We start from the raw sequence: 15,537 nt of genomic DNA on the forward strand, positions 1-15,537 counted from the left end.
AACTCTGGTCTCCAATGAACCACCAGAAAACCAGAAGGGGAGCTGTAGTTCAAGTGGTAGAGTGCTAGCCTTGACTATAAAAGCTCAGGGACAGTGGCCAGGACCTGAATTGAATCCTCAGGACTGGCGCGCACACACACACACACACACACACACACACACACACACACACACACACGGTACTTTTAGTATTTAGCAAGTGCTGATACACTCTGGTTTATAAGGAAGAGGAACACTGGCACACTTTGTAAATCAAATACATGCTACAGTATAAACAACAGATGCTCTAAGAAAATCCTCCTCTCCTTCCCCTCCTCCTCCTCCTCCTCCTCCTCCTCCTCCTCCTCCTCCTCCTCCCTTCTCTTTTCTTCCTCTCCCCTCCTTTTTTTTTTTATTATCAAACTGAATTACAGAGAGGTTACAGTTTCATACATTAGGCATTGGATACATTTCTTGTACTGTTTGTTCTCCCCTCCTTCTTTCTTCTCTTTTTTTCTCCTTCCCTCTCTTTTCTCCATCTTTCTCTCCCTCCCTTCCTCTCTCCCTTCCTTCCTCTCCCTTCCTTCTTTTCTTTTCTTTCTCTCCTTCTCCCTCTGTCCCTCCCTTCCTTCCTTTTTCTTATGTCTTCCCTCCCTCCCTCCCTCCCTCCCTCCCTCCCTCTAAAATATTGTCTAACACAATGACATAATTCATTTCCCCCATGCCTATTTGCATCTTTGATTGGGTTAGGGGAGACCTATCATCCTTTATAAGGATAAATATTTCTAAAATGATTTCTATCACCAAACCACAGAACTCTGAAGAGCTGCTCCAGGCCGGGCTGGTACTGAAGTTCAGGGCCACCATGGACCTATAAGGAAGGGGTTGTTTCTCTGACGGGAATGAAGGGGCGAGGAGAATCAGGCTCACCAAGAACAGCATGGACTCTGCAGGGAAGGGACTGCCCGCGGCTGCCTCTCTTGGGGGTTCCCTGGGGCACCGGGCCTCATCTTCGTTCTGGACAATGTCACTGCTGTCACTGTTGTTGTTGGTGTCATAGTCTGATGTCACCTGGACAGTGTCATCTGAAATGGAACGACCACAGGCCACCGTGAGGCCGGGTGGAGAGCTAGCTTGCTTTCACCTGCTTACCCAGAATGTAAGATTGCAGGATGGACAAAACAAAACAGAACACCATGGTTTCAACCCAGTGAGCACATGGAGTTAATGAAGTATGATTTGCCAGATGGTGGTGGCTCAGGCCTGTGATCCTATTAACTCAGGAGGCTGAGATCTCTGTGTGTGTGTATATGTGTGCGCGCATGCGCCAATCCTGTGGCTTGAACTCAGGTCCTAGGCACAATCCCCGAGCTTCTTTTGCTCAAGGCTAGCGGCTCTACCACTTGAGCCACAGCGCCACTTCCAGCTTTGGGGATCAGAGTCTCATGGACTTTCCTGTCCAGGATGGCTTTGAACCATGATCCTCAGATCTCAGCTTCCAGAGTTGCTGGGGTGACAGGCCTTGAGCCACCCGCACCCAGCTTTTCCCATGGTGTTAAGTCTAGATCTTCAAAATGATAGGTGATTTTGATTTGCTCTTTTGAAATGGACAAATGATTTAAGTCAGGAAGATGGCTGGCCTTGGTTGTCAGGAAAAAGCTAGAGGAAAAGCCCTGCTATTATGAAGAATGGAATGGAAAGGATGGTGAGAGTTACCTGTCCTGTTTGGAGTTAGAGTGGCCCCTCTACCTGACTCGAGGTCTCCTTCGGCAGTGTTCCTTTGGGAATACGGTCTCCCGCAGCTGAGAAATAGTAAAACAGCCATAAGTACATGATTCTTTTTTTTTCATTATTTAATTTTTATTTTTGTCAGTCGTGGGGCTTGAACTCGGGGCCTGGGCGCTGTCCCTGAGCTTTTTTGCTCAAGGCTGGTGCTCTCCCACTTTGAGCCACAGCTCTACTTCCGGTTTCCCGGTGGTTCACTGGAGATCAGAGTCTCATGGACTTTTCCTGCCCAGCTTAGGGTTGGCTGTCTTGGGGGTCAGAGGTCAAGTAAGGGGCTGTGACTGGTGGATACAATTCTGACTGGGGAGAAATGGGTCAGTGGGTCATTTCCAGCAGCCTGAGTGATGGCAGCCTCCATTCTAGAGGCTCTTGGAAGATGCCAGCTTTTCAGGTTTGTTGTTGTTGTTTTTTAATCCATAGCCAAGATCAGCTGATAAAGAACCAGCCCACAAAAGCTGGGCCCCGTTTCAAACTGTCTCTTGTTTGGACGTTTCAATGATTTTATTTTAATTCTGTATTGGGCTACTGAATGTTTTTGTTCAGCCTGACTTTGTTAAAAAAAACAAAAAAGGGTCTCAGAGGAACTTATTTTTTTTTTTCCTCATCTGTTTGTCATTTAGCGACAGCCTACCCACTCTGAGATGGAAAGAAGCGAGTTTCCTTGTTTCATTATTTTAATACCGTGTCTTTACCTTTATACCACGTGACTTTACCCTTCAATCCTCCCCCAGGTAAGCAGTGAAATATGATGCCCGAATTACCCCAAATGATGAAATCCAATCATTTTGTTTCAGAGATGCAAACAAGAATAAAAGAAACAGGGTCCAAAAGAAACTTCCCGCCCACCAACGAAACTCTGGCTAAAGCAGAGCTTTATTAGTTTCAACAATTTTTTTCATTGCAAAGGGATTATTTAAATCAAGGAGTATTTAAATTAGTAACTCATATACACCAACTTGTTTGCCCCCCGGCCCCCCCCCAAAAAAAATCTTGTTGCAAAGACAACAAGCAAGAGACTGGGTTTCGACGCCAAGTTCGTCAAGTTCAATTTCAATGGCAAAGTTCTTCCAGCTCAGTGCTGGGAATCACAGTGAACTGTGGTGGTGGTGTGTTTCTGGCACATTCTGTACTGCCTGGGTGGCTGTCTCACAGTGAATAATAAAACCTGGTTTGAATTATAGATTTATGAAGCCCACACAATAAAACACACACTACTGGATTTATACAGCAGACAGTAAAATCCCCTTGGTTTTGTGTGTGTGTGTGTGTGTGTGTGTGTATGTGTGTGTGTGTGTGTGTGTGTGTATTTTCCTCTGAAAGCTCTTGTATAAAAATTCTGTTATATTCATCCTGCTAAACACATGCACATACACACATGCATGCACACTAGCTATAAGGAGAGAAATGATGTTAGTGGAGAGACAATCTTGAACTCCTCTCTTCCTTCTTCATGCAGCTGATTTTCCCACAAATTGGGAGGTAACATGGGGACTTTTCCCAGGAAAGCTCTAGGCAGACGTCCCCAGACAAATATTTGTGAAACTCCATCTTGGCCCAAGGCAAACAGCACGAAAGTTCTGCCTAACACCCAGTGAATCTGAGGCCTGGTTCAACTGTGCAACTGCCTAGGCTCAGAAAATGACCACTTCGGTAAATCCACAGTCCAGATTAGAAATCCCACACGTGGCTAATTAATTCAGTGATCACCATCAGATTTAGGAAATACCAGGGGACCTTGGTGATCATACTTGCAATACTCCTTGCTATATGCCACACACACACATACACACACACAAACACACACACCACACACACAGAGTTTACTGCTCTAAAACGAGTGGTTCAAGCTCTTTCTGGAAAGCAATAATGATTCTTATGAGGAGGAATTTCTATCGTGATCACATTGCCAGCCAAATGGTCAGGTGAATCTGTCAGGTTCTGATTTTCTTGTTCCATCCGGACAGAATGATACAAGCAATATTCAGAAAATGAGTTGAGTGTGGTCACAAGGTAGCTAGGATGACAGGCATGAGCCACCGGAGTGTAGTTCAACTTCCATTTGTTACATGATGTACAAATGCATTCTCCATCAAGCGGCCCACACATACGACTGTTTGCACCAGTAAAAAATCCCATAAAACAATAAACACCAAGTTCCTTACCTGCTACATATGGAGGGTGGAGGGAGGGCAGGAGGGGACAGGTTGGGGGCACTCTGAGTGTAGGTTAGGGGGCGGTGAGGACCCGGGCCTTGTTTGGTGGTGGTGTCTGCAGCTTCTGGAAACTGCTGTGCAGATACTTTGCTCACTGGGCTGTGTACAGGGCTCCCTTGGAGCGGAGAGGGGCAGGATGACGTGAGAGGCGAGATATTAGCCAGGGCACCTGAGACAGAAAGTTATTACATCATTAAAAGAAAGAAAAAGCAGGTGCTGGTGGCTCACACCTGTTATCCCAGCTACTCAGGAGGCTGAGATCTGAGGATCGCAGTTCAAAGCCAGCCTGGGCAGGCAAGTCCATGAGACTCCTTTCTTTTTTTAAATAATTACTTATTTATTGTCAAAGTGATATACAGAGGGGTTTCATACGTAAGGCCTTGGGTACATTTCTTGTACTGTTTGTTACCTCCTCCCTCATTCCTCCTCTCCCCCCTTCCCCTCCCCCTCTCCCCCTAAGAGTTGTTCAGTTGGTGTACACCAAATGGTTTTGCTCCATGAGACTCTCATCTCCAATGAACCACCAGAAAACCAGAAGTGGCGCTGTGGCTCAAGTGATAGAGCGCCAGCCTTGAGCTTAAGAGCTCAGGGACAGCGCCCAGGCCCTGAGTTCAAGTCCCAGGACTGCCCCCCCCTCAAAAAATACATCATACCGTAATTAAAACTTTCTCTTATCTCCTGTTTTCTATTTTGGAAAATCCAGGAAGTAGAGGCCGATTGCCCTTCAGTTGGTGAATGGATCTGGCTAGATGTGATAGTGACACACAACAGAATTTGACTCAACCATCAGGGAAAATAATACTACATCCCTGACAAAGAACTGAAAGGAAAGTGGACTCCTCCATTAGGAAGGATGACCTCCGGTCGTTTGCCAAGTCATAGAAGGACCTAGAAAAAGTTTCTGTGAAGGAAGTCAGGCCCAGAGAGACAAAGGAGCTATGTTTTCCCTACTATGGGGGAGCTAGAATTAACTTACAAACTGATGAGTAAATACTTTGGGTGGAATGCAAGGGTATATAATATTATTATTATTGTGGACCTTATGCCCTTTCTAGGCATGTTATTTTTATTGCCCAAGGATGGTGCTCTACCACTTGAGCCATACCTCCACTTCCAGGTTTTTGCCAGTTAATTGGAGATAGGAGTATCTCAGATTTGTCTGCCCAGGCTGGCTTTGAACCTCAATCCTCAGTCTCCACATCTTAAGTTGCTAGGATGACAGGTGTGAGCCACCGGTGCCCAGCTGGCTATAAATTCCTTTAAATAAATATTTAATTGTGGTGCTACAGCCACGTAGAGACATCACAATACACAGGTCCCCTCCATATTAATCATGAGGAAGATAAACCACACACACTTGAAGGCTGGAACTAAGGGTGAGCCCTGCCTGGTCTGGTGCTTTTATTTCTGCCATAAGTCCTTTCTCTTTTCTTTTTATTTTCCTTTCTCCTTTTCCTCTTTCCTCATTATTTCTTCATTTCCTCGTTTTATTTTTATTTTCTTCTTTTGGTTCTTTTTTCTTTTCATTTCTGCTAGTGCTGGACTTCGAACTCTGGGACTTACAATTGCTAGGCCAACTCTCTACCACTTGAGCGAGGCTTCCTGGTATATTTTGTCTTTTAGTTTAATTTTCTAATGGAGGTCTTGATCTTGCCTACGGGCTCACATGGGATAGCCATTCTCCCACCCCAGCCTCTTATGGAGCTGGGATTATAGGAGTACGTCACCATGCTTGGCCAGATAGTCCTTTCCATTTACACTTTGACACTTTCTTTTGAGCCATACAATCTAGGTAAGAAGACACAGGAACATGAGTGTGCTCTATCCATCTGCAATTTCCAATCTATGCCCGCCCTCGCCACAATTTTGAGCTTCTTGATTTTATTATGTAGTGACTTTGTTTTGTTTTGTTTCATTTTTGACAGTCATGGGGCTTGAACTCAGGGCCTGAGCACTGTCCCTGAGCTCTTCTGCTCAAGGCTGGTGCTCTACCACTTTGAGCCACGGCTCCACTTCTGGTTTTCTGGTGGTTCATTGGAGATAAGAGTCTCATAGACTTTCTTACCCAGGTTGGATTTGAACCATGATCCTCAGAGCTCAGCCTCTTGAGTAGCTGGGATGATAGGCGTGAGCCCACAAGAGCCAAGCATTACCTTGTTTCGTAATTTTATTTTATTGCCTGATGCAATTGGAGAGACACAGAGTAATAGAACAAAATTCTTGAATTATCTTGTACCTAGCCTAGGACAAACCCCACACACTCCTAATGCTCTAAATTATCAATTTGCTGTCTCTAGTTGTTAGAACCAAAGGAAGGTAGGAAGATGAATTATGTTAGCTTTGAGGAAGTTCTTAACCTTCATGTGCCTCAGTTTCCCAACCTGAACTCCCTTTGTGGCCAACAGAAGAACACAGACCCTGAGATTCTGCTCTTGAATTACATATTATTCTCTTATATTTTAATTCTATCCTTAAATAAACCTTTTAAACACTTCCCTGCTGGTCTGGAAGTGACATTTATGCTTACAATGTTTGTCTGGTTGACCCAAGATTCTCAAATTTATTTGTTTGCCACTTTTATTAGATTGCAGACTTTCTTTCTGACATTTTTCTTTCTAGAATATATTGGTCATAAATTCCTTCAGTGAAGATTTGGCAAGGGTTTGGCTTCTCAACATGTCTTAATTCATTTCTATTTTTATAAGATAGATTTGCTAGGAACAAAGTGTTGGGATGACTCATATTTGCCCCCAAACTTTGAAGAAAATACTCTATCATGGTTTTGGGTTTTTTTTTTTTTGTCAGGTGTGGGGTTTGAACTCAGGGCCTGGATGCTGTCCCTGAGCTCTTCAGCTCAAGGCTAGTGCTCTACCACTTTAAGCCACAGTGCAACTTCCAATTTTCTGGTGTTTCATTGGAGATAAGAATTCTCAAGAACTTTCCTTCCCAGGCTGGCTTTGAACCATGATCCTAGGTCTCAGCTGAGTAGCTCAGATGACAGACTTGGCATAAGCCACTGACAACTAACCTGTGAGACTCCTGTTTCCACCAGAAAATGGTGACTAGAACCGTGGCTCAAAGGGGGAGAGCACTAGCCCTGAGTTCAAGTTCCATGACTGACAAAACAATCTTAAAAGTTCAAAAAAAAATTAACATCCAAAGATCTCCATCCTTGTAGAGCCCCGTAAAGAAATGTTGCAGTGGCTGTTATTTTTCTGTTTGCTCTAACTTGCGGTGTTTCTTGCACATTGAATGATCATGGTTGGAACCCCCTAAGTTTGAACTTGATCTGTTAAACATCTCAGGGCTCTCGATTTTGATGCTTTCCTCCCATAGTTATTTTCAGCAGAGACAGGAAATCCTACATCCCCAGAACCCCCTGAACGGCCCTGTAACAGTGTTCTCCTTCATGTGAAATCTTGTAATTAAATTCTTTCACTCTGCTGGAGTCCCACGCGTGTGTGTCTCTTGTTTCCCACGCTCATCTGTGTGAACCCTTCCAGCAATCCCACTGAAGGGAAGTACATTCTACATGATCCTAGAGAAAGTGCCATTCTATTTCTCAAGTCCTTAATGACTTCTAAGTTTCATGACCATCTCTGAAAGCACAGGCCATCTGCTCAATGGCTGGAAAAAGCAGATCACCGTTCTAATGGATTCTTCCAGCAATGGAATCGCAATCAAACTCCTACTTGTCGGAGAAAATGTCTTCCTAACCTGAACAGCTGAGACTTAAGTCAAGCGGGGGAGGGTTTTGAGAAGCAGTCTTCTGGTGCAAAGTGAGTCATTAAAAGTAAAGAAAGTTCTTTAAATTGGCTACTGAAGCTTTTAGACTAGTTATAACAGAGATATCTGAGTACAGAATATCTCAGAATACACACACACATTTGTTGTTTGTAGGGCTTGAACTCAGGGCCCAGATGCTGTCCCTGAGCTCCTTTGCCCAAGGCTGGTGCTCTACCTCTGAGCCACAGCTCCACTTTATATTCTGGTGGTTCATTGGAGATAAGAGTCTCATAGACTTTCCTGCCTGGGCTGGCTTTGAACCACGATCCTCAGATCTCAGCCTCCCGTATAGCTGGGATGACAGGCGGGAGCCACCGGCCCGTGGATCAGAATATTTTCCTTCACTGACAGAAATATTGGTGACTCAATAAGTCACAGAGTTATTATGTCACTTACCTGGGCGATTTTGCTTTTTGGCCTTCACATGATTGGCTGCAGAAACAGCGTAAGACGAAGTAAAGGATCGGCTTTTAGGGAGGGTCATGAGGACTGGGTTATTCCAAGAGTCAGAATTAACAGCACTGGAAAGACAAGAATTGAAAAAAAAAATACAATAAAAGAGAGAAAGTCTTCATTTATTCTTGAACAAATCTTACCAGAATCTATTCACCATCCATAATAGTGGACTTGCCCATCAGAATATTGTCTGGGCTTTATGGACAAAACATTTGTTTCAAAGAACAGAACAGAGAGTTCATGCTCAGATTCTACAGCAGGATAGTAAAACTAAGTCATCAAATAGAGTCTCATGGACTTTCCTGCCCAGGCTGGCTTTGAACCACAATCCTCAGATCTCAGCCTCCTGAGTAGCTAGGCTGACAGGCGGGAACCACCAACACTTAGCTTCCGTGTTCTTTATTGTGTATTATTCTTTTGGTTGTAAAACTACTCAAAGAGAAGACTTTACTGCAGTATTTACAGGCAACAGACTGCATTATTATTTCTTCCAATACGCAGGAAAGAAATTGATTACCCACCTATGGCCCCTTGTAAATATGCAAATGAGGAGCCCGGTGCTAAACACACTAATGACACTGACTATTGGTCCATGAAATGTTTCTTTTTTTTTTTTTCTCTCCATCAAACAAATGTGGAATGAACAGATCTGTAGCGGCTTGGGTTATGGAATGTTCTAGAAGTCAGGTAATTAATGGTTCTATGAATTTTGGATGGATTCCCAAATCCTTCTATGTGAAATCTGAAATGGTCTCTGCTTTGCTTTGGGGGAGAAAAGAATTTAGGATGCTGTGACCGCCATCTTGGAAGGGCTTTAAGAGGAAAATTTTCTGTCTCTGTTGGGCCTAACACCTGTGGTCCTGTCAAAACGTGGCTAAATTTGGTCTTGGATAAATTTTCTTTTTAAATCTATAATTTGCATGAATGTAAGTGGAAAAAATTGGATCTTTATCCAATCGTGGAGTGTCACTGTAAGCAGGATATGCCTGAATGCTGTCTGAATGCTTTACTGTAAAGTAAGTCTAAAATGGACGAAATGATAGGGCCACGGGTAAACAGATTGTCATAGAAGCTGCATAATGAATGGAGTGCCACTTGGAGAGGTGTTGTAACCAAAATGGCTCCTTCCTGCTGGCGATGACAGAAATGCAGCACTCGGATGCTGCATATCGAATTCCAAGCAGAAACACGTGTTCATGTGGAATTAAAAGATATTCAGGGCCAGGCAAGCGCTGCCTTCTACTCCATGCCAGCTACTCCAGAGGCTGAGATCTCAGGATCACGGTTCAAAGCCAATCTGGGCAGAAAAGTTCCCATGAGACTCTGTGATCTCCAGTGAACCACCAGAAAACCGGGAGTGGCGCTGTGGCTCAACGTGGTAGAGCGCCAGCCTTGAGCGAAAGAGCTCAGCGACAGCGCCCAGGCCCCAAGTTCAAGCCCCACCAGTGACGGAAGAGAAAAATCAAAAGCTAAGTTGTCTTCAGAAGGACTCTCACATCTTCATAATGGTTGAAAAAAAAATGTATCACTCTTAGGATTTATATTGGGTAATTTTTAGGACAGTGAAATGAAGGGGTGGCAGTGGGAAAATTTACGACAGGCAAAAACACCCATGAGTATTTTTAGAGAACAGAGATTGAGTGGGACATGCTATTCCTTATCTCTTTTGAAAATATTTGAGTCTGCGTATTTATTTTTTAAGGCAGCAGAGCAGAATCCCTGACAGTTAAGTTCATGAAATTGCTTGGAATTCTCTTCCTTGTGAGATTTCCATTTCAGCCGCCCTCCACCTCCTCCAATTCACTTAATAGACAAAAAGCAAAGTGCAGGGATGAAATGAGATTCGACAAGAAATAATAAGGAATCACAGGAAGGAAGGAAGGAAGAGAGGGAGAGAGGAAGGGAGGGAGGGAGGGAGGGAGGGGAGGGAGGGAAGGAAGGAAGGAAGGAAGGAAGGAAGGAAGGAAGGAAGGAAGGAAGGAAGGAAGGAAGGAAGGAAGGAAGGAAAGAAGGAAGGAAGGAAGGAAGGGAGGGCAGATGATATTTGCAAAAGACATAAATGGATTTTTTGTGGAAACATTCTTTGCAAAGAAAATCATCAACATTACGCCATGGCAGAAAACTTGGGCAAAGTTCACTGGTAAAATAAGAAACATGTCTGGAAAGAAATTTCAAGGTCATAATTCACTTTCTTAAGCAATGCTTCACAATATTATTAATTTCCATTTATCAATGCTCGCTGCTACAGGAAGTGAATGAATTCCACAACTTCATAATGGTTGAAAAATATATATATAAGGCTGAGGATATGGCCTAGTGGCAAGAGTGCTTGCCGCGTATACATGAGGCCCTGGGTTCGATTCCCCAGCACCACATATACAGAAAATGGCCAGAAGTGGCGCTATGGCTCAAGTGGCAGAGTGCTAGCCTTGAGCAAGAAGAAGCCAGGGACAGTGCTCAGGCCCTGAGTTCAAGGCCCAGGACTGGCCAAAAAAAGAAAAAAAAATATATATATATATATATATGTAGAGAGTATATATATGTGTGTATATACACACACACACACACATATCATTTTTTGTGTGTGTCAGTCCTGGGCTATCCCTGAGCTTTTGTGATCATGGCTAGAACTCTACAACTTTAAGCCCCAGCTGCATTTGTGGCTTTTTGTTGTCGTTGGTTTTGGTAATTCATTGGAGATCAGAGTCTCACAGACTTTCCTGCCCAGGCTGACTTTGAACCATGATCCTCAGATCTCAGCCTCCAGAGGCATGAGCTACCAGTGTGTGACCGTCCCTTCGTGTGTATGGGTGTCGGTTATTTTCCAGATACAAGATCTCATTTTATGCCCAAGTTTCTTAGACATTGATCCCCCTCTTTGTGCTTCCTTTTTGCCACACAGATGACAGGCCTGAACCACCGCACCAATTTATTGTGTACACTTACAATCACTGAGGCAGGAGAGAGAGAGAGAGAGAGAGAGAGAGAGAGAATGTATCTTGTGAGCTTTGCTTGGCCTGGGTTCACCTAGTACCATGTTCCCTCCAGTGGCTGGGATTATAGGCATGAGCTACCATGCTCTCACTCAGGTGGCCCCGAACGCACAACCCCTCCTTCGCCTGGGAAGTGTTCTGTGGGAGCCGGGCAGGGGAATTCTGACCTGGGCAATGGAGTTTCCTGCAGCTTGGTGGTGGCACTGTGGTCTCTCCGCACCGGGGCGGGTTCTAGGGTGGGGAGGCCGGTGGCTGAGGTGGTGGTAGTCCAAGTGGATGAGACTCTTCGCATCAAGCCTGGGGGCAAACTCCTTCTCAGGCGCTAGGAGACAGCGTTTTATTATTATTATTATTATTATTATTATTACTACCACTGTGCATCTTTGACATGCAATCAAATGGAAGGAAGGGAACCAGTGTTTTTCACCATAATGGGGTTATCATTTGCCTACCATGTTGAGTTTCTTGGGAGTGGGAAGGGGGCTTAGTGGTAGAGTGCTGGTCTGAAGCCCTGGGTTCGATTCCTCGGGAAGTAAGAACCACATACACAGCCAAAGCCCGAAGTGGCGCTGTGGCTCAAGTGGCAGAGCGCCAGCCTTGAGCAAAAGCAGCTCAGGGAAGAACAGCGCCCTGAGTTCAAGCCCCAGGGCTGGGACATGCAGGGCCAATGGTGACATTAGAATGGCCTCTGTCCGATTCCCAGGAGGCGATCGGGACGTCGCCCACCCACCTTGGTCACGGCCAGCTTGTCCTTGTCGGCGCTGTCCTCGGAGTCGGAGCAGGCGTGGTCGCTGAAGGCCACCAGCGGGCCGGCCCTGGGCTTGTGCAGGGCCTGGAAGGTAAGCTGCGTGCTGAGCAGGTTGCTGACGGCCCTCAGGGAGGTGCAGACGCTGGGGGGCAGGGAAGGGTCGGCCAGGAGGTCGGTGATGAGGCCGTGGGCCTCCCCCATCACCGCGATGTCCACGGTGATGCTGGTTCCTGAGGACTGAGACACCAAGGCAAACGCAGGGGTCAACCACAGGCCGGGCCGAGATGCTGAGGGCACCGCATTCATCTAGGCTTTTCCACCACTGTCACAGCACTGGACGCTACCACGTCAGTACAACAGGTGCAATAGGGTTTATTTTTGTATTTGCCAGTCCTGGGGCTTGAACTCGGGGCCTGAGCACTGTCCCTGGCCTCTTTTCACTCTACCACTTGAGTCACAGCGCCCCCTCTGGCTTTTTCTATATCTGTGGTGCCGGGGAATCGAACCCAGGGCTTCATGTATACAAGACCAGCACTTTATCACTAGGCCAGATTCCCAGCCCTGCAATTGTTTTATTGAGTCAACTTGGCCAACAAAATGACACACTTTTGAGGAAACGGATTTTCTTTTCTTTTGGACACGTGGTAGAAGGTGTGTTCCATTCTGGGTAAGTATATCCCCAAATGGATGAAAAGGGCTTCCTTGAATGGCCATTCCTTTGTACAACTAAAGATAATCAAAATGAATAAGCAAGCCAAAGAAAGCAATGCGATGTAAGCTTTTTTTTTTCATCCTTTTCATGACACGGTTTTCAATCTTTTTGTTACTTAAAATGAATAACAGCTGGGCGCCACCGTTTGTCATTCTAGCTACTCAGGAGGCTGAAATCTGAGGCTCGAGGTTCGAAGCCAGCCCCAGCAGGAAAGTCTATGAGACTCTCATCTCCAATGAACCAGCGAAAAGCCAGACGTTGAGCTGTGGCTCAAATGGTAGAGCACCAGCCTTGAGCCAAAAAAAAAAAAAAAAAGCTAAAGAATAGCACCCAAGTCCTGAGTTCAACCTCCAGTACCGGCATTTAAAAAAAAAAGAGTACATAACTAAATATTGTTCTCTAAGCGGAATATTATCATCACCATGAGGACAAGGAAATATTTGTGAGATTGTTCTAATGATTACAGCGGTGGATAAATGATTCTGTAACAGCATGGCAGACAAGAAGAATTAATTTATTTATCCCCCCCCCAACACAACCAATCATTGTCAAAGTCATAATCATTAACCAAGCACATTTGTGAGGTGAAAATCCAATTTTATTTCATCCTCACTCCACACAAATGACTTGCCCAAATCTGATATTCCATAGCCCTGACTGTGGCTTAGTATGGTAAACCAAATGTCTTCATCCTGTGTTCTAAAGGGACACGTCATTATCCAATGCCTTATGTAATCATATGACCCGTGTACTTTCTTGGCTCATAGGAGGCTTAAGTGTCAATAAGAAAATTACTACAAATAAGTCAATTTAAGAGCAATATTGGTAGCTTTATAATGTATAATTATGCATGTTTTATACATATGGTTAATATCGTCTGTGTGTGTGTCTGTGTGTGTAAGCCAAAACTGGGTCTTGAACTCCGGGCCCCTTGAACTCAGATCCTCAGATCCGCGGGATTCAGTCTCCTGCATAGCTGGGATTACAGGTGGGAGCTACCATACCCAGCTACCACAGTTTATATTTCAAGGTTACCAGGCTATAGTTTTGTGGAGGCAAATGTCCTTTAGTGTAAGTAGAAACACGCCAAAGGGGGCCATTTATGTGAGGCATTTGAGAATAATTAAGTGAGCCATTTGAGTACAATCTCCCTTCTGTTATGAAGTCCTGCTGTTACTACATTTGTGATCCAGGAACAGAAGTGTACAGTGACTCAATGTTGCCTTATCGGTAAGAAGCAATCACTACCTTGTTGGCTTCAAGAACCAAAGGCTTCAAAGAGGCATGAAATGTAAAACCAACAATTACATTGGTTTACCTTAAGCTTGCCAAGGCTAACCACACACAAGATGCCAAAAAACACAGATTGACAGGCTGACTGCCACTTCAACACAAAGCACCCAGCTGGCGAGAGACAGCAGAGTCGCCGGTGAAGGACCGTGAGAAGTGAGGCTTCATCGGGTGACAGAGATTTTACTCCAAGTCGGAAAAACTCGAGTGGCTCACAGGCATTTCCACACCTATTCAAGTATCAGTTTCTTTGTTCATCCATCCACCCATCCACCCACCCATCCACCCATCCACCCATCCATCCACCCATCCACCCATCCACCCACCCACCCATCCACCCATCCATCCACCCATCCACCCATCCATCCACCCATCCACCCATCCATCCATCTATCCATCCGTCCATCCATCCATCCATCCATCCACCCACCCATCCATCCATCCACCCATCCATCCATCCACCCATCCATCCACCCATCCACCCATCCATCCACCCATCCATCCATCCACCCACCCATCCACCCACCCATCCACCCATCCATCCATCCACCCACCCATCATCCATCCATCCATCCACCCATCCATCCATCCACTCATCTGCCCATCCACTGATTCACTCACCCACCCATCCACCCATCCATCCACCCTCTCTCCCCATCCATCCATCCATCCATCCACCTATCCACCCTTCCTATCCATCCACCCATCCACCCACCCACTCACCCACACTTCCTATCAATCCACCCACCCATCCATGCATCCATCTACCCACCCTTCCTATCCTATCCATCCATCCACCTGCTCATCCACCCATTGATCCATCCACTCATCCACCTACCCACCCTTCCTATCCATCTACCCCCCCATCCACCCACCTGTCTATCCATAGTCATCTATCTATCTACCCACCCATCTATCCACCAATCTACCCATACATCCACACATCTCTCTGTGAATTTATGCATCTGCCTATGTATACATCGAGATACCACATACATGTACACATATATGAACTTATTCCAAGTCCACTGAACAATTACAATGAAACTTACTTGTATGCTGTGCCTGTGGCTCATGCCTGGAATCCTAGCCCAGGAGGGAAAGTCCATGAAACTCTCCAGTTAACTATCAAAGTACCAGAGCACCAGCCTTGAGCAAAACAAGCTCAGGGGCAGCACCCAGGCCCTGAGTTCAAGCCCCAGGAATAGCACACACACACACACAAAGAAAACTTGCTTGTATATATCTTAATAAATGTGGTTAAGAAGACTAAAGTTTGTAGCCAGATACACAAATACACACAAACAACAATTATATTCAGAAATAGTCATTAGCTAGGAAGATCTCAGACGGCGATAATAAACACAAAAAGTCAAGTTTATATAAAGCCCACTGCAAAAGCCTTATACTAACAGCCTGAAATCATGTTCAAGTACACAAAGGAACCAATAATCTATTCACAAACCCCCAGCAAAGTCTTGTTAAGGTACAGAAGATCAAACAAATGCTTTCCTTTAGAGAAGTATTCTAGAACATTCCAGACTTCACCGCTGCTCCTTAGAACGGAAAAAATTT

General features: G+C 45.1%; 1 protein-coding gene across 1 annotated transcript in view; it reads right to left on the bottom strand.

Moving 5' to 3' along the window:
- Pde3a (phosphodiesterase 3A) overlaps positions 1 to 15,537 on the bottom strand; it is a 128,527-nt gene that overhangs the window by 17,597 nt on the left and 95,393 nt on the right. Inside the window, exons 3-8 of the mRNA XM_048335154.1 lie at positions 11,943 to 12,197; positions 11,380 to 11,534; positions 8,160 to 8,284; positions 3,927 to 4,146; positions 1,696 to 1,781; positions 910 to 1,064 (exon numbers count right to left, since the gene is read on the bottom strand). Coding sequence (XP_048191111.1) covers positions 910 to 1,064; positions 1,696 to 1,781; positions 3,927 to 4,146; positions 8,160 to 8,284; positions 11,380 to 11,534; positions 11,943 to 12,197 — 996 coding nt within the window. The remainder of the gene's footprint in view (positions 1 to 909; positions 1,065 to 1,695; positions 1,782 to 3,926; positions 4,147 to 8,159; positions 8,285 to 11,379; positions 11,535 to 11,942; positions 12,198 to 15,537) is intronic.

The sequence above is a fragment of the Perognathus longimembris genome, chromosome 27, assembly GCF_023159225.1.
Source record: "Perognathus longimembris pacificus isolate PPM17 chromosome 27, ASM2315922v1, whole genome shotgun sequence".
Lineage (NCBI taxonomy): Eukaryota > Metazoa > Chordata > Mammalia > Rodentia > Heteromyidae > Perognathus > Perognathus longimembris.